At 39.2% G+C, this 25,014-nt stretch overlaps 1 protein-coding gene and 1 long non-coding RNA gene across 6 annotated transcripts; one reads left to right on the top strand and one right to left on the bottom strand.

Moving 5' to 3' along the window:
- The first annotated feature begins 951 nt into the window (after positions 1-951).
- LOC119499217 (nucleolar protein 9) lies at positions 952-11,598 on the top strand. Its single transcript, XM_037788474.1, has 12 exons — positions 952-988; positions 2,442-2,736; positions 4,242-4,478; positions 4,589-4,783; positions 5,631-5,738; positions 7,851-7,992; positions 8,095-8,287; positions 8,381-8,521; positions 8,699-8,818; positions 9,091-9,303; positions 11,150-11,255; positions 11,371-11,598. Exons 2-12 carry the CDS (start codon positions 2,517-2,519, stop codon positions 11,523-11,525), a joined length of 1,830 nt encoding a protein of 609 aa, XP_037644402.1. The 5' UTR covers positions 952-988; positions 2,442-2,516; the 3' UTR covers positions 11,526-11,598.
- Positions 9,174-23,820, bottom strand: LOC119499218. 5 transcript variants are annotated; one of them, XR_005209348.1, is made up of 7 exons: positions 23,630-23,820; positions 22,702-22,899; positions 21,553-21,659; positions 18,496-18,611; positions 11,333-11,516; positions 11,135-11,273; positions 9,174-9,309 (listed from the first exon to the last, which is right to left on the bottom strand). It is a non-coding gene; the product is annotated as an uncharacterized LOC119499218 (long non-coding RNA). The 5 variants fall into 5 exon arrangements; XR_005209344.1 differs by having other exon boundaries at positions 11,135-11,251; positions 23,630-23,809; XR_005209347.1 differs by lacking the exon at positions 21,553-21,659 and having other exon boundaries at positions 11,135-11,251; positions 23,630-23,810.
- Between the last annotated feature and the right edge of the window lie 1,194 nt (positions 23,821-25,014).

Below are 25,014 nucleotides of genomic sequence, written 5' to 3'. Positions count from 1 at the left end.
TATTTCCAACTGGGACATAATGGTCTTTTAAAGAGGGACCTTGTAGGCTAGGTCACAAGGGAAGCAACACTACAGCTGCATAGGCTATTTTTATCACTGTTTGTGTAGTTGCATATTTAACAAATAATATTTTTTTTTATTCAGAGAACTTTGTAGTAGATGTAGTTATAAACATTTTTCAGATCAAACTGAGTTCAGTGCAAGCAAGCTGATAAAATATTAACTGGTGGCCTACTTTTTATTATTATTTTCAAAGGGCATAATTAGGCGATGTAAACTATTATAATAATAATATTAAGGGGATGTTAAGGTATTATATGTGTCTTTCTAATGAATGGGTACAACTTATATGTGCCCCAAAATGACATGGGAAATAACTGAATACATAAATGGCCATGATTAAATTAAATACATTTGAATTTTGCCGAAAAGGACAAGCAAGTCCCCCATGAAGTCAGAAGGCAGAGGGCGCTCCCAGTTTTTCGCTAGATGAGATTTACATAATTAATTTGATAATTATCCTAGCAAAATATTATATACTGTGCATAAAATGATATGGCTTAAAAGAACACCCTCCTTTTTTATTTTTAAAGATACTGATTTAAAATATATTTGACTATGATTGATAACTTAAAACTCAAAAATTCTAAATTGACTAAAACTATTAAATTCTTTGGACATTTTAAATGTATCTCAATTGTTTAACAGACCCCAAATGTTTTTTGTTTGTTTGTTTTTTATTTATTTTTATTTATTTATTTTATGAATCTTTTCCTTTCCTTACATTTTATTTGTTATATAATTTATTTTTATCTTATTTTCATACTGTAAAATATTTTTGCAGAACTGTAATGAAAAATCTGAACCTGCGAATATATTATATTGAACTTTTGAAATAAAGTATATATATATAAAAAAAATAAAAAAAAGGCAGAGGGCGCCGCTGAACTACGTCATCACTACGCGTCCACGTCTACATATTTCACACGTGAGTTAAACTACATTTCGTTACCTTCCATAAGCTCTGTTTGTATCGATTCATATTTGGAACAAATTAAGCTAAATGTCTCGCTTAAATGTTCATGAACAACTTGTTAAAATGTCCGCTTGTTTCGGACCACATGGAGTTAGTTAGTGTCTCAGTTCTGGAGCAGAGAGTTCAGCGTGGCGTCCTTTAGCCAAACTCCTATTCAATAATATGTCAATATAACATGTCCCCGCTTATAGGCCACCTCATTGACCTCGTGAAACATTACTCTTAACATTGTCTGAATCATTAGTAGCCAGAGGTAAATTCGGCATACATTACTGTTAGCAAAAATCTCTTGTTCACATCTAATTTGCAACTTTAGCCTCGCTGACATTGCTATTAATCACACACAACAGTCAGCACTGAGACAGAGAATACTCATTAGTTAGTCTCAGGGTCTTACCTCTCCAATTAACGTAGTTTCATTTATATTTAATATTTTTTTTTTTTTTTTTTTTCCTATTTCTTGCCATTTTTTTATTATCAAACACAGACTGACATTCAGCTAATGAATAATATAAAGATAATTATACTATTGCTAGTAGCAGGGTCTGAAGTGATTCACTTTTTTCACTGCCTGTCACTGTGGCAGGTAAGTATTTTTTTGTCTGCCACTCAGAAATGTTACTTTGTTATTGTCATCTATAGTGGTTATTTGCATAAAAACACACAATTCAAATGATTATTTAAATATTTGCTTTGATTAAAAAAAAAAAATCTTGGCAAGCTTTTGGGAAGTTAAACAGGTCATAATTCTCTCTCTAATATCTATTTTATATTGCTGTGAAAACATCTCCTTCAAACAACTGTATTTATTAAAGTTTCTCGCCAAAAAACTTAATTTAACGAGATTTGAACACATCATGATATGATTGTAATTGACCTTCACCAAATAATCATCTTTACTGAGCAGAGCTTAAACGCCTCATAATAATAACTCAATGGTTGCGTCATTGTGCATGCGTAACTGTCGGACAGCATCAATACAGAGGGATCGATAGTCACGGAGGCATGAGATGTCTAGGAACCGGACAACTAAGAACCCGTTTTTAGTACCGGATCTTAGAACCGGTTCTCTATTCCCATCCCCAGAGTTTTCCCTGCCTGCCAAAGTGGCGGATGGCCTGACGATTTTACCCACCACTGCCAACAATTTACCCGCATGTGGCAGGTGCTAATTTCAGACCCTGGCTACTAGTATAGGTAAACAATACTACAGTATTGTACAGCATTATCGGTAATATTATTGCATAAAATACTTGTATTTGCATCAAAGTCGAACATTTTAGTAACATTAATGTAAAGTGTAAACCATTTTTGATAAAGATGTTCTGGTAAATGATTCAGGAAACCATCAAATCATAATAATTACTCCATGTTTTCCTCTCATCTGTTCCCTGTTTTCTTCCAGAATATCAAACTGAGCATCCTCTCTTACAAGACCAAGTCATTCTACTTGTAGTCTGCATGCTGGAAGGTCCAAGCTATGTTGACGAAAGCAGAAGAAAGGAAACCACAGAAAGGGGGAGGAAAGAAGAGGAGACACCCCGGGGAAGATGGAGATGGAGAAGGAGGAGAGAGGAAGAGGAGGGGTGGTGGTGAAGAAGGAGACGGAGGCAGGAAGCGTCTGGACGCCCTGAGTGTGGGCTATTTTCGCCGAGTTGGGGAAAGACTCAGTGAAGGCTTTGAAGATAATGAGGAGAGAGGTGAGGAGGATTATTTTTTTGGGACATCTGAGCAAGGGGGCTGGAAGTTGACTAAAGTTGTGAATGTGCAGCAGAAAGGCACATAACACGAGTACACCATCATACTAGAACAGGAATCTCTGCTTTTGAACTACATCATATGGGGCAAATAAAATCCGAAAGTCATCCTCAGATATCAGTATTGTTGTGGTGTGGAACTTCCCCTGACAAGGTGTCCATTTGAAGTTTTATTAACTGTCAGATATATAATATAAAGCTGCCAAATATTTGCTGGGTTGTAAATTCATTCAACCTTCATTTAAATCTTGAGGAATCATTGAGGACATGCCCTCGTTTTACAATGATGCCGAGAGTACAATAAAACAGAATAAATACACACAGAAACATAATTAACGAATTACAAGAAGCAAACAGCTAGACGACAAGAGAACAATGTTAAAAACAATAACATTCAAGAGCGGAGTAGTTTGTAATCATGGATTTAAAATCACTTAGAGGTACAAATGTGTTTTGTAAACTGTTCCAAGTTTTTGCAGCACAAACTAATAGCATAATGACTATAGGACCAATTTGATAAGGACATGATGTATGACGGCAAGTTGCAATTAAGGGCTTTATAAATAAATTAAAAACAATGCCTGTCACGTCTGACTGTTAGAGAGGACCACCCAACCTTTTCATACAAAATGCAATGATGAGTAGAATAACTGTCAGCGGTAATAAATCTTAGGGCGGAGAGATGAACTGAATCTAAGGGTTTACGAGTGGAGGTAGAGGCGTGTCTATAGATAAAATCACCATAATCCAAGACGGACAAGAAAACGGCTTCAGTTATGTGCTTCCTACAGAACATGCTCTGGTTCTGTACAAATATCCAATTTTTTGTCACAGCTTGCTGACAAGTGAAATTTAAATGTAAGTTTTGGGTCCAGCCAGATGCCATTTATGCTCATAATATTTGCAAACTGTTGTCCTCAATGTCTCTGGCTCTAGAGAATAACAAATATTTAGTCTTCTTTTGCATTCAGAACTAATTTCAGATTAAAAAGTGCATTTTGCAATTTGTCAAATTAAATATCTTTTGGTTATTGGTTGAACAAAACAAGCAATTTGAAAATATCACCTTGAGCTCTGGGAAATTGTGATGGACAGTTTTCAATATTTTCTGACATTTTATAATGAAAACAAATATGTAAATTGATTTAAAAAAAAAATAATAATAACTTGCAGATTAATTAATTGATTAATTAGTTGCAGCCCTACTCTCATTTCAGTTTGCATTTCAGTCCAAAGTTATTCAAAGTGAATCAGACTTTGTAGATATATTTAAGATAACCACACAGTGTATCAGGGTTCATTCATATTTATACAATTCCAGGATATGAATCCACTGTCAAAATTTATCATCTCTCATTTTTTAATTACTTAATATTTCAAATGCTCCATCGCTGCCTGTGTGTATAATCTGTTAACTATTGTTGCGTCTCTTTATATTTCTTCTATAGGGATGTTTGTGGAGAACGTCCTCACAGAAGTTAAAGGTAAAGCGGCGGTGGTGGCGATGGACCAGACGGGAAGCATCACCCTGCAGCGGCTGCTCCTGCTGTGCAGTCTTGACCAGGCGGCCGAGGTGTTGGCCGAACTGGGCGGTGAATCGGGGTCCGGGTTTAAGGCGGTTTGTTGTGACCGGTGCAGCAGCCACATCGTGGAGAGTGCAGTCAGACAGATATCCAGGTGGATGGGTAAGTTCACATTTGAGTGGTAGACTGCTCATCACTGTATGAAACACTTTGTAATAGATAGGTTAATAACAACTCAGCTTTGTGTGTCTCTTGTATTCATTCACATTTAGAGTTGTCGTCTGCTACCACAGAAGAAGAAGAGGAGAGTTGTGGGGTGTTGGAGGCCCAGGTGTTGTCTTTAAGTCAGGTAGTGAGAGACAACATCGCGGAGTTCATCAAACATGTTCATGGCTCACACGTGGTCCGCACACTTCTACATGTGCTGGCCGGCTGTCTCGGACCCCCCCGCACTGAGTCTCGTCCAGGTACGCACACAAACACATTCATTGGTTGGCCTGAGACGGGTTTTCAAAATGCAACATTGTGGCCCACCCATAGACAAAACTGAGTAAAAACAGTTTACTTTGTTTATGCAATCAACAGTAGGATCTGCTTTTGCATTTATCACAGTCGCTGTAACATCATAACTCTACTTTGAGAGGACACATACACTGAGAGGGCACATCTCTTTGCAAATGAAATAAAGTAATACTTTGCATATAGACTATTGATTAAAAATCAGTGGTGTTTTTGAGAATCAATACAGTACAACAAAACATAATATCGATATTTTCTTACACCCGTAAGTGGGCCAAATCAGCAGCTAAGTAGTAAGAAACTTCCAATTAATTTGAAACACCAGCGTGCACCTGTTCCCTTTCACCTCATGCAGCGTCTTGGCCTCACATCTCTCCCCTCTCTCCCATTGCGTCTAGTCTCCCGGGCCCCAGTTCTGAGGCACGCCTCACAGAGTTTTAAAAACCCCTGGTCTAATAAAGCTGTTGTTGTTGAAAGTCCGTGACCCTGCATCGCCCAGCGTCTGATGCTAGTCGACCGTTACCAGACGGAGAGAGAGGGAGCTCTCTGAGTGGTAATTCACCCTAGAAAATAAGTGAATTCATCAATTTGGTGTGGTAGTCACCTCAGTCTCTCAGGAAGAAAATAAAGCTTTTGATCTGTTGGCTTTTGTCAGTGCTGGTTCTTTGAGGCCGGCCCAGTGTGTCAGGACCTCTATACACACACACACACACACACACACACACACACAGAGGCTTGTCGCTTCAGGCTTGCATTCACGTCGTCTTTTGTTGTTCTTGTTTTGTTTTTTTCCAGGTGCAAAGGAACGCAATGCTGTTCCCCAGCTGACAGACTTTGAGATTCCCACTTCATTCTGGTACGAGCTGAAAAGCCTCACAGAGACCTTGATGGACAACGTTAATTGTGAGTCATCTTTCATCAAACCCGAGCACATGTATCCACATCGTAGTAGAACAAAGAAGACTTGTATTACTTTATCACAGAGGGAAAGCCAGTATTGCAAAGCAAATGGTGCCAACTGCATCTATTTCTGTTTACTTATAATTACCTGTATTCATATTTGTTTTGGGGGTGTTAACTGGAAATACGCAGGGAGTAAACAGGCTATTGCTGTTTATACACTTTGTACGAGTTTTTGAACCGTTCATTTATGACCTTGAATGATTTAAAGAAACATTCGTAAGGAAGCTGTTTAGTTGATGTGGTAGAAAGGTGAGACGGAGGGGGAGTTGCAACAGTTTGTCGTACAGATGGCTGACAGTTAAGGTTATTTCAGTTCTATTATTTGTGTGCATTAAACCCATTTTGAATATCGGGTGAAGTATGATGCCCCATGATCTTTTGAAACGGAGTATTTCAAATAAGGCTGGCAGACATCCCCAGTTCAACAAACAGTCAGCCTCCCTCTTCTTCTACTCTGCTGACTGCTCTGGTATTTTTCTTGAAATGAGTGAATAATTTAAAGCTGTTAAATGCAAGTGAGGACTCATAGGAGAGTCAGAGGGGAAGTGCTCAAGGGCAGCTTTTTTGTTGCTGTCTAGATTGTGTTTAGAATTTAAATGACAAATCCAACCTCGCCATTTTAATATCCAAACAAAATAAAATAGTCAATAAATAACCTCGGGCGAAGAGCACACGCTGCAGAGTAACCTAAGTGTTTTTTAATAGAGCTAGAGACGAAAGGAAACACAGTTTTTATCTACAGTTCTAATGCAAAGTGTCTGGATAGCGCAAGAGAGAGAGAGAGACGTATACGTCTGAGATGCAGCACTTTTAATCTGCCTTAGGAGTGATGGAGGCTGGTACTGCTGGAGCTATTAGATATACATTTACAAGCATCATGAAGTCAATTCTGTTCAAATGAGAGACTAAATGCACTGTGAGTATGGAGGTAAATAAGAGGTAAATAAGGGCTAAAGTGTAACTTTGACAACTTTTGCTTCGTAATTATCAGAAAAAAAATACAAGAAGTAGTGGTGGGTGATATGACCAAAATCTTCTATCACGGTATATGTAATTTATACTATGGTATATATCATAATACAGTAATTGTTAGTAAATTCAAATAAGAAATGGTTTAAAATAACCATACCTTACTACATCCCATTTGATTACTTAATTCTAATTTCCATACAAAACAATAGCTGTGGAGATGCATTTAAAAGTAAAAAAAAATCAACCTCATGGTGGCACAGTTGGAACAGTCATGGGATCACCAGTCAGCAGCATTAATCATACGGGGACCAAGTCAGATTTCCATGGCAACCGTCCAACATTGTCCTCCCTAGAGTCATGCTGGGAGCACGGCTAAAAACAATTAATTGTAATTAAAACATCAACAAAAGGACACTGTCCTTCTTAAATTTCAATTTTAATGGAACAGTGTTTAACATTTCAGGGGATCTATTAGCAGCAATGGAATGAAATATTCATAGCTATGTTTTCATTAGTGTATAATCACCTGAAACTAAGAATGGTGTTTTCGTTAGATTAGAATGAGTCCTTCATATCTACATAGAGAGCGGGTCCTCTTCACGGAGTCCGCCATGTTTCTATAGAATGGACAAACCAAACACTGGCTCTAGAGAGGGATTTTACGTTACCTGAAGGCCACCGTAGTTCTCCGACACGCTTGTGAAACAGCAACGTGAGCTGCAGAGTGCAAAACCGTGGCGCCGCCAGCCGCTGACTGACTTCCGTTGCTACTAAAGTAGTGTTATTATGGTATGGATGACGTCTGAGCGATGAGAACGGCGTTACCACGGTTGTGCACTCGGCTCACATTACCGCAGTCTTGTAAAGGGAGGAGTGAGCGGAGGGGTACTCAGTTGGTTGCAATCTGCAACCACACCACTAGATGCTGCCAAATCCTACACACTGTCCCTTTAAAACTATGAAATCTTGCCTCATTTTGTACCATTATTACTAGTTAAATGATTATTTTATTATTTATCACAGCCTTCGTCTGAACATTTAATTCACGTTCCTCTCCCATTGTGTCTCTTTCCTTCTTAGTGAGTGTGACCGATGCTGTAGCCAGTGCAGTGTTCCAGACCATGTTGACGGTGTGTCACAGAAAACGGCCTAAACTCTGCAAACAGCTCCTCAAAGGCATCATGGAGTACCTGACAAGTCGCAATGCCGCTCCAGGAGTGAGGTCAGAGACGACTCTCGTACCATTTACCTTTTGGCCAGGACTGAGTCACTATGCCGCCGTGACATGTTATGTTGATATTTTTTTTTTTTGCCCTCCTTTTAGTCCACTTCTGGTCTTTCTCAAGGACCCGGCCTCCAGTCACCTCATTGAGACGATCGTACAGCTATCCCACAAATCCCTTCTTCGGGACCTCTATAAGAACCACCTCAAGGGTCATCTGGTTGACTTAGCCCTCCATTCCATCGCCAACTTCCCCATACAGAGGCTGACCGCTGCCTCGGCCAAACACAAACTGGTAGGTCATTGTGTCTGCGTGTCACACGGTGCAGGATTAAAGTCAAGATTTTGTATGACTCCATTTTCTCTCTCTCTCCCTCTTTCTCCACAGTTCCTGAGGTTGTTCGATGAGCTGATCCAAGGCGTGGAGGCCATCTTGGCCGCAGGTCACATGGGCGTGATTGTCCAACTGGCCGAGAGCTGTGCAGAAAGTGGAGAGAAACAGGAAGATTTGGTGCAGCGCCTCCTCCATGTAAGGATGTTTGTAAACCGAGATGTAACGGTCCACATGGGTCTATATAACAATACCCTTGTCTTTATTCATTTATCCGTCTTTATGACTGAAATCAAAAGTGCGTAACTAAACACTAAAACTACTTATTGTTTGATTTGTTGGTAATGAAATCCTTGTTGATGTGCTGCCTCCCAGGCGTTCCACTGCGCTGAGCCCGGCTCTCGACACGTCAGCTGCCTCCCTCTCTTCATGTCCCTGATCACCTACGAGGTGTACTACCACTCTGACACAGCAGAGGGCAACATACACACTGAGGTAAATAACTGAGACGAGTCCAGTCAAAGCAATTTAGGGCTATGTGTATGTATGTATCTATATGTGTATATATTATATTTAACTGCAAGTGAATGAGCACAATATCCAGTTAATGACATACAAAAAAAACTGTTAATACATAAAACAAGTCAATTTTAATTATTTCTGTGAAACATTAAAGAGCAATCACATTGACCAAGAGTGCTATTTTCTCAATCCTTTGAAATGGACTAAATGCCCCCCAGAGTAATCAGCCTCTTGATCATTTCTAGGTCCCGCTGACCTCCATCTGTTACCACGGCTCCCGGCTGGTCCAGTCGTTGGCCAAGTTCAAGGAGCGCTCGCTCCTCCTCAGCAGCCTGCGCACCCTGACCCCCGCTGACCTCCTGACGCTGGCTTCTGACCCCTCCGGCAGCCACGTCCTCCAGGCCCTCATCACCACATCCAGCGACAAGGGAAGAGGCAAGATCCTCAAGAGACTGGAGGTACCACTGTAGGGGCAGAATAGAAGAATATTATAAGGATAGGAAGCTGTCGCAACATGAGGAGTTTTTACTTTTAGCAGTTCTGTTTGCTGTTTTAAATACCACTGCTGACATTAAGCCTGATATAGCTTGTTTTTGGTCCTTTAATGGGATTCGTTGACAATAACAAAACTATAGAATATCAACAGCTGTATCCATTAAGATGTGGTAGGCCATGCTGTTGCTTCTTTTTGAGGGATTGGCTTTCTTAGTATCTGCTGCTGTCAAGAGACAGGCTGCAGCTCTTTTTCAAATGCTGACGCTTCTCATACCTCTTTTTAAATATGCCGTCCGGGTTGCCGATTTGTGGCGATAATTGCATTGAGTTACAAAAGCTGGTGGAACAGAGACTAGCCTCGATGTGACATCATGACTTTGTCTCTCTAATAACGGGATGTCTTTTGCAAAGGTATTGAAGTAGTTGTGACACTTATGGTGGCACACAGCTAACAGGAGCCACTGTTGTAGCACTACAACGAAATGCAACAGGCCTTTATTTCCAAGACATCCTTGTGGTTGTTTCTGACTTCATAACCTTATCCAGAGTGACATTTAGGGTTGGGCGAACCTTTCTGTTTTCTTATCGTCCAATTGTGGTTAATTGAGATCGCTGATAGGTGATCCTATCACCATGGAGTGGCGGGAATTACGTCACAGCACGCCAGTGAAATGTCAGCATGTTAAGTCGTACATGCTGACATTTTACGGTCCTAGTGTCATAGAAATACATAACACACTGTATTTTAGGATATTATGGGTTTTACCCAGATGCCAAAGGTGAGCCTAAGGATATTATATAGCCTATCTGCAAGCTATTTAAAAGATGTATTACCTTAATAATACTCTTTGTAGTCGTAGTAGTAATATATTTATTTGTTTTTATATTAGATTTATTCTGTGTAGTTTATTTAACAAATTACATTTGGATTAAAGAGCGTGGCTCAGCATCTGACGGAGCTGTGAAATGATCTAACCTTTAAGCTTTCTGAATGCAATACAGTTAAATAAACATTTATAAAACAGCGTGAACATGTTATATACAATATTTAAGCAATATCTCCTCTATTCAATCAACTGCTCCCTTTTTAAAAGTCTGCGTCTGTGCTTGGTGCTACAATATCACAGCATCATGCTCTGTTTTCGAACTGTTGGTGAGCAGGCATATGCATGGAGAAGACACAGCAAACTGGTTTGTAATTAAGGATTTAAAATTCGCTCGTCGTGCTGATTAACGGGGCTCGGTGGGCGGACGTGCCGCTCCATCAGAAACATCTGTAAATGCGCGGTAGAAACAGATGGGCTACAGCAGCAGAAGACCACGCCGGGTGCTACTCCTGTCAGCTAACAGGAAACTGAGGCTACAATTGGACAATAGAAGATTGGAAACACGTTGCCTGGTCTGATGATTTCTGCTGCGACGTTCAGGTGGTAGGATCAGAATTTGGCGTTCACATGAAAGCATGGATCGGTTCAGCCTGGTGACGGTGGTTTAATGATGTTGGAGATATTTTCTTGGCGCACACATTGGACCCCTTAGTACCAATTGGGCATCGTTTAAACACCACAGCCTACCTGAGTATTGTTGCTGCCATTAACCTACACCACAATAGATTTTTGTTGTTAAGACTATGCACATCTATCGAAAGGAAACTACAGTGAAACTATATCAATTCACAGATCTCATCTTCTTGTTTCTAACCTTGTGTCAAAGTGCGGGAAATTAACATTTAAGTTGACGTTTCTGTTTGAAGAGGAACATTATCAACACAGATCATTACTCTTCATGTCTTACCATTTGTCCTCCCAGGGTCAGTATGTCAACATGGCGTGCTCCAGGTTGGGCAGTCGGGTGCTGGAGGCCGTATGGAACAGCGCTTCAGTCAGTCACAGGCAGAGCATCGCACAGGAACTAGGTAACACAAATCATCACACTGATCCTCACTTTAGACTGGCTGGATACAGTTTTACACATTGTCTGTAGTTCACATACCCGTCAATGACTTCCTTTCCCCATCTCCCCCCTTCCAGTGCAGAGTGAAAGTCAGCTGAGGTCACATCAGTTTGCTCGCCATGTGTGGGCCAAATTTGCCCTCTCCCACTTCATCCACAGAAGATCTCACTGGCAGGAAATACAGAGCGGCGAGTCCAAGAAGCGAAAGCTCTTCAGTGACATTCTGGAGTAAACAATTTTTTTTATATAATTTCAGTGTTTTTCACTCTGTAAATGGATAAACAAATAAAGAACATATATTGTTATTTGTGTGCTAATTTTTTATGTGACTTGTTTTAACTCTAACAGATTTGACTTCAAATGTAGCAAAGATACAATACTTAATACAGAAAGTACTTAAGTAAAAGTAAAATGACTAATATAACCATGTGATACTACTACTACCCAGAATAAACTGGAGCCAGATATATAGATTTCATTAACAATGCATGCAATAAAAGACCTCACTTTAAGGTGCAAGGGAGGTTCAACAAAAAGAGGCCTAAACACAGGCCATAATAAAGGAGGGATGCAGTAAATTGTACAGTTAATACATGAACAGGCAAACAAAGTGGGGCTAGACTGCACTATCAGGGAGGTTAGTGCAGAGTTATGCGTAAAAATAGGAAATTGTCACAAAATATGTAGGCAAATCATGAATAAAGCACCACTACACACAAACCAATTATAACCAAAACTCAAATGCACCGACTCACAGCAAGCTAAGGGGACTTAAACCACATGCAAGATTGCTTCTGTACCACTCAGTCCCCACTGAAAGCCCAACAAGAAAAAATAAAACAGAAAATGGCCCATCCAATTAATTAGTTAAAGGCACACTAAAAATCTATCAGGTCTGTGAAAACCAGTGGTCGGCTCCTCTAGTGGTGTCTTTGATTAAAAACTAAAATAAACAGGAGCACATTCATATACAAAAGGAAACTACAACAAACAGTTTACAAAACGTGTGTAAAGTTAAAATAAATACTATACCTTGCAAGACTGGAACGCAATCCTCTCCCCCCCAGTCGGAGACATGTAGGTGACTGGAATCTATATTTATAAAGAACCATGTTAGTGTCGTATTAAAAGGATTAAACTATTTAAAAACATCTCTGATATGCTTTGAGCATATCTTGTTTTAAGGGATGCACTGATACTGGATTGGGTATCGGTGACAATGAGGCTGATCTATTCAATTCTATGTTTATATACTATATACATTATATACTAGAATTTTAATTCATGATTAAGTTTTGACCAATTTGTTGCTGCATTAAAACGGTTTACACCTGAATTATAATGACTGATGATTTTTTACTAAGTTGCTGGTGTACGATTTATTATTTTAATAGATAACATTAAATAAACGTATATCTATGTATTTATTAGTCACATTTAGTTTTACAAAGTTAGGAATAGATGGATAAAATGTTTCTCGTGGGGCCAATTTTAAAGTGTCACACGCTATCAGGGGGGTAGGGACACTGTTGGACGCAGCAGACACAGACTTACTCATGTGCTCGGGTCTATTTGCATTTTACACAATATGCAAATTAACTGTAACTCCTAAAATAATAATAATCTGTTGTTTTTCTTCAGATGACATTAATTATATAACTGATAATGTTTTGAGAAGAACTAAGTTAACATTTTCCTGTGATGGTTGTTCCTTATGGTTTATTCAGTCAGTAGTCCTAGTATGTTAAATAGGTTGGTGGGACATTATTGATGTGACTGGGATGTAATGTTTCTAAATGTCTTCTTAGTTTTGTTGGGTCTCATAATATCACCTGCCAGAGTTTTCAGACATAAAACACACACTGGTCTCTCCTCATCTCCCAGCACCTTCATTATTATTCATATTTATATAAATGTAATTAATGGTGCTGTTGGATTGCTGCTACACCGCCCTGTTAATACAGGTGCGAAGATAGTTATTAACTGCAGTGAAACTTGTTTATGAATGGCTGAACGATGAAAAATATGGACTGAAGCAGAGTATTTCGTTAGATAAAAACATGTAGTGAATTTTGGAAATAATTACGATCTCTCTTTTTTCAATACATTTTGACTTTTGGACTGAGGACTGAGGCAATTAAAGAGACTGACAGCTTCACGTTGCTGACTCTGTGTGTTTTAGAGAGAGGAGGGTAGAAAAGGTGGAAGGTCGGCTCATGTTTCTGTGAGTTTAATAATAATTAAAATGTCAACGTTATGAATGAAGCTTCAAACTCCTCGGTGCAGCTCTACTTTGTCATATTTTCTTTTTAATTACCGTCAGATGAGCACATCGTCTTGTTCGTCTCTGAAGCATCGTCTGTTTTTCTTTTAGTCCCTGTCAAATATCTGTCCATTCTGAATGAATGAACACCGTCACTACCACGGATGTATAAAGAGACGATTTGTTTACTGTTCCGCCGTGAAAAAGAGTCCGACATCAAAATATTAGTTGCTCATTATAACATACTTGTATATAAAATATTAAAAAGATTAAAAAAATTAGGCATTTGAATAATGATTTGAAGGTCAAATGCCATGGCAACAGTCAAAGCATTTGGGTCAGCCCTACTGTCAGCTGCCAGAGTTTTCAGACATTAAAATACACACTGGCCTCTCCTCATCTCCCTCCGCCTTCATTATAATTTATATTTATATAAATGTAATTTATGGTGCTGTTAGATTGCTGCGAGGCCACACCATTACAGGTGCGTTCGGGATAAAAAAACAATTTTTAACTGCAGCGAAACTTGTTTTTGAAAACTTGTTTAATGAAGAGGTGAATCACTGGCTGAAAATAAAGCAAACCTGTTATCACTGATTGGGATATGTGTGGGGTATGTAAATTTATTGTAATATATGATGTTGCATTATGTATTTTAATTTTTTCTCTATCCAGGGACAAGGTCTGCAAATTAGCTACGGCTAGAAGTCATATACACATTGCATCTGTTGCACTTTAATTAAGTGTAACAATGCCTACATGTATTGTCCCTGTCAAATAAATTAAAAAAACAAAATCACAATTTCCCCCGGTCAAGCGCGCCCCACCTGTCATGCCTCTGACCCCACAGTTTGATAACCACTGCATTAAACAATTAAACACATCTTAAATGTAATACTATTAACTAAAATAAATACTTTATGGTTCTACTATTTCCCTATTAAAAGCATGCTTTTAAAAAGGGAGCTTAAGACATCAAACAGAGGCTGACCGCAGCTGCTCTCTCAGGTGTGTCTCATTGCAGGAAGAAAGGCTCAGCTGTCTGATGTAAGGAGCAGCATGGCCACTAGGGGGTGCTACTGCAATGTTTATTATCTGAGTTTGTCTTGTTTGCCCCAAAAAAGGTCTGAGTAGAGCAACAATAGCTCAAATGTGTGAACATAAAGTCACTTAGACAACACTGACCCAAAGGCAAAAAGCTGACTATATATTTTTGCCATTGGTATTGCTGAATAATAATGACAATTACAAAGCTAATACAGTATGTTACATATTTAAAAGTGATTTCAGTACATGTCAGACATTTGGGGGGAAAATGTCGGTCTGAAGTAGCCTAGATCTGAAAATGATCCGACAATCTTTGAAGCTCGACTCTTCCTCATAATTCCTTAAGGGAAACACAAACAAATGCAGGCTGTTAGGATTTGCTCTGTGCCTCAGCAGCGAGCTTCTTTTGTCGCAGGCCTGTGGGAGACGCGTTGGCTTCGTCACAGAGGGGAGCATTGATTGTATATCGATTTGAAGAGCGAAGGCCTTTATCTTGGCAGATGCCTCTCAGTAGAGGAGACGCACTCGGCAGAGAAGCTGCAAGGCTGCACGTGTTATCAGTGTGGGGACAACAACAAAGGCCACCATACCCCGAGGAAATAAATACTCTAATGTATTCACAGTTTGATTTGGCCACACAGACAACATGCAGTGTTCTATACTGGACATGTCAGGTGTAGACAACCTTATAGACCTTATAGAAAACCTCCATATGGTCCAATTCTAGTGATTTTTTGTTACATTCTTTCCCATTTTACAGTTTTTTCTCATTTGCTTTGGCTCAATTCAATTATTTTTTCCCAACAATAAATTCAAATCTCTGAACAATTAGTTTGTTGTTCACAACAGATTTGAATTCATCATTCAGTCAAGCAAATTGCATAAGTTTTGGCACAAAAGAGTGAGTACAATGGTCTACAATCTGCACAACAACCACTCGAACATGTCTTGCTGATCAAAACTGATGCGTCTATTCTCAGTGAAATCGTCACAACTTCTTCATCACATGCAAAATTATCCATTCAATTATCAAAAGCTGTCGTACATACATGTATATTCCATAAATATCTATGACATGGTGTTACGTACTGTGAGGAAGTACAATTTGTTTTTGTTTTTTACTGAACTACTGCAGTTTTGTTTCTGTTCACTGTATATGACTTTACTTAAAAGTTCAAAGGTGATCTTTCTGTTTAATATACATCTAGCACATTGCTACACAAATACATTTACTGTGTATTACAGTAACTCTACAGTATTGACTTTTCCTCGTAAACTTTGACCTGCTGTTGAAATGTGAATCTAAACAGCTCACAGCCTTCAGCTAGACAAAACTGACATTCTGGTATCGTACAGTTTTTTTGTTGACTCTGACTAAGCAGTCAGAGTCAACAAAAAAACAGAGATTTGCATATAAGAAAAATTTCCAGTGTTGACTGTCATGGTGAAAAATTATGTTGACAAGTACGGCTCAAACAATGAGAAAACAACTTTTCATTTTGGTGGCCAATTTACTGACACAATAACTAGATTTTGAAGCATGAATGAAGTGTTTTGGGTGACAATTGCACTTAAAGTTTAGAGAAAGTTAAGACAGTTTCAAAAAAATGAGCCAAAGCGATCGAGAAAAACTACCAAAGAAAGACATTTGTTCATATTCTAAAGAAAACATACTTATGAATATTTTATTTCCATTTCTGCCAGTCGATCCCCCTAAATGTTACACACTGTTTCTTTAAGTGGAAAAACAGATTAGAAATATCATTCAATATATTATAGTTAGAGCTGTCAAAGTTAATAGCACGTTAACGCAAATTCGTTTTAATGCCACTATCTCTTTAACGCATTAACGCAACTTGTTGTTTTTAGGTTGTAGCGGACTCAGTTTTAAATAAGTTACGCTTCAAACTTACGCTACATTTTGTCGAGGAAAAACTGGCATGGCCATTTTCAATGGGGTCCCTTGACCTCTGACCTCAAGATATGTGAATGTAAATGGGTTCTATGGGTACCCACGAGTCTCCCCTTTACAGACATGCCCACTTTATGATAATCACATGCAGTTTGGGGCAAGTCATAGTCAAGTCAGCACACTGACACACTGACAGCTGTTGATGCCTGTTGGGCTTGAGTTTGACATGTTATTTTTTATGCTAAATGCAGTACCTGTGAGGGTTTCTGGACAATATTTGTCATTGTTTTGTGTTAATTGATTTCCAATAATAAATATATACATACATACATACATTTGTACAAAGCAAGCATATTTGCCGACTCCCATGTTGATAAGAGAATTAAATACTGGACAAATCTCCTTTTAAGGTACATTTTGAACAGATAAAAATGTCAGATTAATTGCACTTAATCATGGACAATCATGGAATTTATCACAATTAAATATTTTTAATGGATTGACAGCCCTAATTATAGTACATATATTGCCACCAAGGTCTCAAAACAACATATAAACACCTGAAGTCTGAGCAAAGCAGGGTAGTAATTTGATGCAAGTTCTGCATTGGATTATATCAGAAAAGTGTTTCTATGTGTCTGGTCTGAATGAGTGATATACCTGCTGCTCACTGCAAAAGCATGACAGAACCTGGAGAGCATTTTGACAGCATTTCTCATTGAATAATAGAATTAATTTCCTCAAATCAGAAAAAAAAAAGAACATTTTCCTTTCCTGAAGTAGTACTGAACTATGAAGATATTTTGGGTTTCGGGATATGCCAACACTTCACTTACAATTAAGGTGAATGAAAGTTGGTTTGCAGGCAGCGATCAAAGCCAGTAACAGTGATTACCTTTGAAAACTCAACATCAAAGTGTCCTGAAACACTGTCCTGGTTATATGGATATCTATGGTCTCCACAGGATGAAGCTTAATGTTTTTTGTAACCTCTGGACCTTTTCCTCTTGCAGAATATAAATTCATACTGTCGACTATGCATAAAAGATATTTGGTAACACTTTATAATAAGGATTCAAATCATATGCTTAATTAATGCACAGATAATTATTCATGATGGTTTAATGCATCAATTACTGCAGGACGTATCATGAATTCCTGTTGCTCACCATTAACAAATGATCAAGTCACTATGAGTTTATGTAATCAATTACTGCTTAATGGATCATCAATCAATGAGCGTTAACTCATAGTTACTCTCTGAAAGCAGAACAGTGTCTGTTCTCAAACAAATGTGAAGCTTTTTAAATTCACAATCAGTCAATTATTTCTGACACAACATTAATATCCATTTTTCTTTCTCACTTCATTACAATGTAAATTGTTGTTGTATCCTCAAATATGTCTATTCATTAACTGGGAATTAACAATCATTACTTGATGATCCATTAGGCTTTAACTAATCGCATAAAATCACAGAGACTTGATCATTTCTTACTAGTGAGCAACAGGAATACATGATACATGATATATACAGTACATCATGCATTAAATCATCATGAGTGATGCACCAGTTATGTTTTACTTTTAGGGCCATTGTGTAACATTTAGCGGGATTTATTGGCAGAAATGGAATAGTTCAATATTTCAACCTACCTACCTCGGAGTGGGAGTTGGCAAGGGACGTTTGGGTCTACGGGTTCAATATATAAAACATGTTTTGTGATGCTAATAGCTCTGTCATAAAAAAAATAATTCAGACACTCAAATAAAATAGCAGACAGGAAATGTAGTGCACTATATTCTGTAGTAAATAATAGGAGGGAAATTACTGCTTCTGGCTAAGAAATAGTCCTGTAAAACCCCCAGGTAAAACCAGAACTACTTTTTACACCTCAGTTTTTGTATAGATTGAAGAAACGAAATATATCATAACAACAATTATTGAGCTTAGAGGTGCTGTTAGGTGGATTTTCTTACCTTTGCACAGAGCCAGGCTTTCTGTTTTCCCACTTTAGGTGTTTATTGTTGCACACTTGGATTCACAGGACTTCCAGGCGTGCACACGGTTTTAAGACTCCTCTTTAATTCCCTCTCTGTAAACAGAACACATCAGGGGTTACATCATGGATGGGTTACATGCTGCAGGCTGTCTGATCACTGAATGATAAACAGTAACTCTCAGGGGCGTGTCCAGACATTTTTGATAGGGGTGGCACCAGTGGGGCACTGACTTATGCAGGGGTGGCATGAAGTGTGAGCAGGAGCGCCTGCGCACAGACATATACACTCACGTATGCACGCACACACACACACACACCCACACCCAGGTGTCGGCATAGCATTAATTTACCATTTTTGTCTCCACAACCCATATCTACTTCATTTACTAACACTGCAAGCAAGAATAGACCTACTAGTCACAACATTCAGGAAAAGGCAACATACAAATGTGATTGAAAACTACCATACTTTATTCTAACCTCAAAACAACCTTCCAAGGTATGATATACAGTACATAAAAAAAAAGACAATGCACTTTCTGTATAAAGTGCCAACAAAATTACAATAAATAAGCCTGTTTGGGCAAATCATTTACTTGACAAAACTTGTCACATGTGCCACAGTGTAGTAAATTACTGTAGTATTCTCAGCAACAGAGAAACCTGAACTCCCAGGTATAAACAAAAGTCACATCCCTCCTCACATACCAGCAAATCTTGTTTTAACATTGTAAAGTGAACTGTTAAATAATGCCAAAATAATTTGTAAATTCCCAAAGTAGGTTACATACAAAAGAAAATCCTTATTCTAAAACAGTCACTTTATAAAGTGCCAACAAAATTAAAATAAATAAGACTCTTTGGGCAAAATATTTACTTGACAAAACTGTGCAAAACTTTACATGTGCAACAATGTAAATGGTTGGAGGTACAGACCGTGTAGAATATTTTATCAACAGAGATAGCTGACCTTACCAGAGCTTACCTGTGCATAAAAAAAGCTTACATCACTTGTAACAAATCTTGTTTCAACACTGATTTGTTACAGTAATAATGCTACAAAATAACCTGTGACTCCAAAAGCCAACATAAGAAAACAATGCACATTAAAAAACACAGTCACTCTCCGCCTATAAAGTGCAAACATATTTAAAATACATACGCCTCTTTGAACAAATTATTTAACCAAACAAATTATAAACTTTACATGTGCTACAGTGTTGGTTACTCTAGTATTACCATTCAAGAGACCCAATCTATTTTGACAGTTCCTTCCTTCCTTGCTTCCTTCCTCCCTCCCTTCTTCCTGTCCTTCTCTCTTTCTTTCCTCCCTCTGTCCTCCCTCTGTCCTCCCTCTGTCCTTCCTCCCTCCCTTCTTCCTGTCCTTCTCTCTTTCTTTCCTCCCTCTGTCCTTCCTCCCTCCCTTCTTCCTGTCCTTCTCTTTCTTTCCTCCCTCTGTCCTCCCTCTGTCCTTCCTCTGTCCTTCCTCCCTCCCTTCTTCCTGTCCTTCTCTCTTTCTTTCCTCCCTCTGTCCTCCCTCTGTCCTTCCTCCCTCCCTTCTTCCTGTCCTTCTCTCTTTCTTTCCTCCCTCTGTCCTCCCTCTGTCCTTCCTCTGTCCTTCCTCCCTCCCTTCTTCCTGTCCTTCTCTCTTTCTTTCCTCCCTCTGTTCTTCATTCCGTCCTTCCTCCCTCCCTTCTTCCTGTCCTTCTCTCTTTCTTTCCTCCCTCTGTCCTCCCTCTGTCCTTCCTCTGTCCTTACTCCCTCCCTTCTTCCTGTCCTTCTCTCTTTCTTTCCTCCCTCTGTCCTTCCTCTGTCCTTCCTCCCTCCCTTCTTCCTGTCCTTCTCTCTTTCTTTCCTCCCTCTGTCCTCCCTCTGTCCTTCCTCTGTCCTTCCTCCCTCCCTTCTTCCTGTCCTTCTCTCTTTCTTTCCTCCCTCTGTTCTTCATTCCGTCCTTCCTCCCTCCCTTCTTCCTTCCTTGACCTGAGGAAAACAGGAGGGTTAAAACAGTGCAATTCGCCTGTTCTTGTGTTTGCTTGCAAACACTTTGATAAAATCATCCATGTTGAGTGCCCTCGCTCTTCTTGACTCAATACTTAGCAAACCTAAATGGCTTAGTCTGTTGTCTAGCATGGTTGTCCTCAAATGAGTTTCAATGAGCTTTAGAGCTGAAAAACTAAAGTGTTTGCTAATGAGATGAGATGATGACAGCCTTGTGCCAATTACAATAAAAAGAAATAAAACAAGACAGGGTAAATGTTTACAGCTTTTAACTACAGGCACAGTAAGTGTAGTAAAATGTAGGCTACGCACATCTTTCACGACGACGCTCCAGAGACGTGTTGCTTCCATAGACTGACTGTAGAAAAAAAGTGTGGTTCACCTGTAGGTTCACCTGTAGGTTCACCTGTAGGTTCACCTGTAGGTTCACCTGTAGGTTCACCTGTAGGTTCACCTGTAGGTTCACCTGTAGGTTCACCTGTAGGTTCACCTGCTCAAACTTCTCCTTCTTCGCACCTTTTTTTTTGCAGGATACATACTACTTTAGCGCATCTCTGCCTCTCAGGTTTGAAAAGGAACTGCAACTCTAAACAAGAGTGCAGTTTACATTCAGTGCTGTGGCCCGCCTCTGACTGGGCATATAGCCAATCATATTGTAAGATATTGGGGTGGCACTTGGGGTGGCCAATCAGATTTCAGGGGTGGCCTGTGCCACCCAAGGCCACCCCCTGAACACGCCAGTGGTAACACTCACTCTTTAACTTTATTAAAAAAAACAAAATATATATATATATCTTTAAAACACACACAAACTGACTATATTACGCACAAACACACTGTTATTCTTCCAGGTGTCTACAGGTGACTACACAGCTGACCCAGTGAATTACAGGGTGAAGCTCTGTTTACACGACATGCTGCCTCATTTAACTGGCAAAACTCCCATTAAAATCTCCTATTTGCATTACAGATACAGATACATTACTCGTTATATATCCGTGTCGCTGCTTTTATGCATCTTTTCACTTTAGCTCACCTGTACATGTAGAAACGCGAGCACAACAGCGAGACGTGGTTAGGTGCTGCACACACAGGCCGTCTGGTCACTGATGCAGGTAGCAGTGTCGCCAAATCTCGCGAGATCTTACGAGAGAAACAAGCAACCAGGTCTAAAGAAACAAGCCCAAAAGAAGCAACCTTACCTACCTACCAAAATATGAGAGAGAGGCCACTTGATCACTTCATATATATGTGTGAATTATTCATTTTTTTCATTTGCATCCATTTTTTAGCTTGTAACTTTTTTCATCAACATTTTTCTTGTTCTAAACTTAAAGAAGTTGAACATTTTATTTAATTTTTTGTATTTAATTTTTAGCTTGTAACTTTACATTTTTCTTGTTATAAACTTAAAGAAGTTGAACATTTTATTTAATTTTTTGTATTTAATTTTTAGCTTGTAACTTTAAATTGTTCTAGTTCTTTCTTGTCTAACAAGATTGAAATAATAATGCTCGTATATCACACTTGAAAAAACAGCAAACTCAAAGGCAAATCCAATCTTAAAGTCTTAAAGTTTTTTCCCCAGTCTTTGTTGTATTTTTTGCCATATTTGGCCCACTTAGTACCTGGCATTGTTAACTAAACTTCATCAACCCTGCGAAGATTTGTCTCACTACAACAACAACACTCAAACTAGACAAGCATAGAGGAGAGAGACAGGAGACCAAATAAGAAAAACGCAACCCGCGACTACCAATATTTGTAAGCGACTATTCAGAAAAACAAGCTCAGTCGCTTATAATAAGCGGACTTGGCAACTTGGCAGTTCAGGAGCAGTGTTTCTGTGGAGGAGAGTAACTCCTTTAGTGTAGACTTTGAGCTTTATAACTTTGCAGACCTTTTGCATGCACAAAACACTATATAACACACTAAAGGAAATGCAAAAAGCATAATAGGCCTCCTTTTAAAGCATGTGGTTTTGATTGTTTGCGAGATGCAGTCATCTTTTTTGCAGTTGTTCAGACGTTACGCCCCGTAATTTTACTTGATGCATCTCACAGTATGCAACACATTCCCCATTACATCCATGTGAGCTAATGTCGAGATCAATACTAATCTTGTGTGATGGCATCTAGTTATAGCTTGACATATATTTTTTGCAGAACACAAGGCCTGCTCTCACCTTTTGACCTGCTATTAATCCACATTAGTGGAGTCGTGGGGAGCGTTGCACGAGGCATTCAGCGGCCCATATAAGTGAGGTTGATTTGTGCCTTCGTCTTCAACCTGCTATTACAACCACTTGGCCTTATCTTTCACTCACTCCCCGCTCCCTTTTGTTGTTTGGTTATTATAGCCCTGCGCATGTATAATCTGTGCGCTGGGGAGACAAAAGCAGAAGAACAATGACCTTTAGGGCACAATGAGCCATTGCTCCTTGAAAACAAATCGCATGGATTCCCTGAGGATTCAGCAATGCATCCTTCAATGCAAGTCCGGCCACTGAGTGTCTGGCCATCAGTGCAGCCTCCAGGTCTATCCCCAGACACAAATACTACACAGACCATTGCCAGTATTACCTCCTAACTAACGTGCCTACACACCCACACCTCAGGAAAAATATGCATCTCATTAGTTATGCACAGTGATCACTGGAAATAGTCTTTCTTTGGTGCAAAGTGAGCAGTAAGTTCGACAGGCTTTCACTGGCACACAGTAGGTGGGTTTTCGTCTTTTAAGCTCCTTCTGTCTTCCCTGCTCTCGAGAAGTATATTCTTTAGCCCGAAAATCACAGTAGATGCCCACAGAATGAGTCAGCGACAGAAATACAGAGAGAGGGAGGATTTCTGTCACGATTTGAGAGACTGATAGGGTGTCACAAAAATATAAATTGTATCATATTATCTTCGTTCGTCTCTCTCTATTTCCTGCAGGCGTCTGTGCAGCTGTCAAATGTATGCCATTATCTGACAGTTATCTGACCTGTTTAAGGGTGATAACAGCCTTTATGTGTCATTTTCCGCTCCGCGAACATATTGTATAAAAACCCAGCCTGTCTCTGTTTGAAGAGTTATCATTGTGCTTATCGCCGCCGCCTGTCTCTCATTCACCTGCTGGGTGGAGAAAAAAAAAAGTAAAAACAAACAAAAACCCCTCCTCTTTCAGAAAATCAACATAAATATAGGACATTTGAGATGCCAAAGGACTCTAGGACTCATCGTCTCCTTGACAACAGTCTCCAAGCAACCATTACTCCTCAAAGCATTTCTCCAACCCCGTCTCTCTCTCTCTCTCTCTCTCTCCTCAACCCCTCTGTCTCTTTGCCAGTTTGCCTTCCTCTCAAGAGTCCTCCCATTTATCCACTCCAGATACTTTACTGTACCAGCATCAGATGCTGAAAACCACAGCCATCTGATGTGATCTCCTGCGATTGGCTGTAGGGAACCGGTGTTCTTGCTTTTTTAGCCTGAGGTGCTTCTCTACACCTGCTAGGGTGGAGCAGAAAAGAGGGGAGGCTGACAGAGATATTTTCATTTGTGCCATTTTTGGAGACTCCAGGCCAGTGAACTAAAATGCTTCTTTGGTGCATTGTGTAACAAGGAATCAAGTATTGGTGAACTTACCTGTTTAGTAGCGAGGAATCAAACCCCAATTCCTTGTAGATCATTAGCTGTGGTAATCAATGCTAACATATTATACAGGAGTATAACGACCCCAAAATTGGTACACATACTAAAAAGACACAATCTGCTTAGCTTTGAGAGCTTTACTCATTTGTGTTTTCTCAAATTAGTTTTTAAACGTGTTAACAGTCTAGCCCCAGAGTCTTTTTCCAGATATATCAGAAGACAAGACAGTAATAGAAAAACTAGGAGCATGGGGAACTGTAAAACACCACATCGTAGAACTACATTTGGACAATCAGCTTTCTCCATTAAGGGCTGTCAACTCTGGAACACATTTCCAACCGAAATCAAATTCATTTCAGATATAAAGTCCTTTACAACAAAAGGTTAAGTGCTGGCTAAAAGCAAACCAGAGCTGTACTGTAAATTTAAATTACCAAGGTGTATTAGTGTATTGTGGTAGGCTATGTGTTTTGTATGATGTGTATTTGTATATATTTGTAGTGTATTGTGGTTTTATCATATAGAAAGCTGTATATTTTAATTACACTGTATACATGTAAAACCCCAACTAGGGACAAGATTTGAAAATTGGCAATAGCTATAAACTCTCTGTGCAGCACATCAGTTTCATGAAACTATGTTAAATTGCATCATCCCTATCAAATAAAAACAAAAATAAAACTAAAAATTCAAAACATCACGCCACAGAACCCCATTTAATAAGATTTCGCTTCGGGGACCTCTATCGCAAAAGATGTTTGTTGTTATGATTAAGACAGTTGAGGAGATAACCCTGGAGGACGTGAAACCTGAATAGTCACTGACTCTTACTCACTGAATTAAATTGGCCTAGTAAAAATAAACTA

The sequence above is a fragment of the Sebastes umbrosus genome, chromosome 12, assembly GCF_015220745.1.
Source record: "Sebastes umbrosus isolate fSebUmb1 chromosome 12, fSebUmb1.pri, whole genome shotgun sequence".
NCBI classification, from domain to species: Eukaryota; Metazoa; Chordata; class Actinopteri; order Perciformes; family Sebastidae; genus Sebastes; species Sebastes umbrosus.
Note: the sequence above shows the minus strand (reverse complement) of the source record. Positions and strands in the feature narration are given on the sequence as shown.

Coding starts and splice junctions, on each gene's coding strand:
- LOC119499217 (XM_037788474.1), top strand. CDS start 2,517: ATGTTGACGAAAGCAGAAGAAAGGAAACCACAGAAAGGGGGAGGAAAG. Junction 5,739..7,850: donor CTTGATGGACAACGTTAATT/GTGAGTCATCTT, acceptor TTTCCTTCTTAG/TGAGTGTGACCGATGCTGTA. Junction 7,993..8,094: donor AATGCCGCTCCAGGAGTGAG/GTCAGAGACGAC, acceptor CCCTCCTTTTAG/TCCACTTCTGGTCTTTCTCA.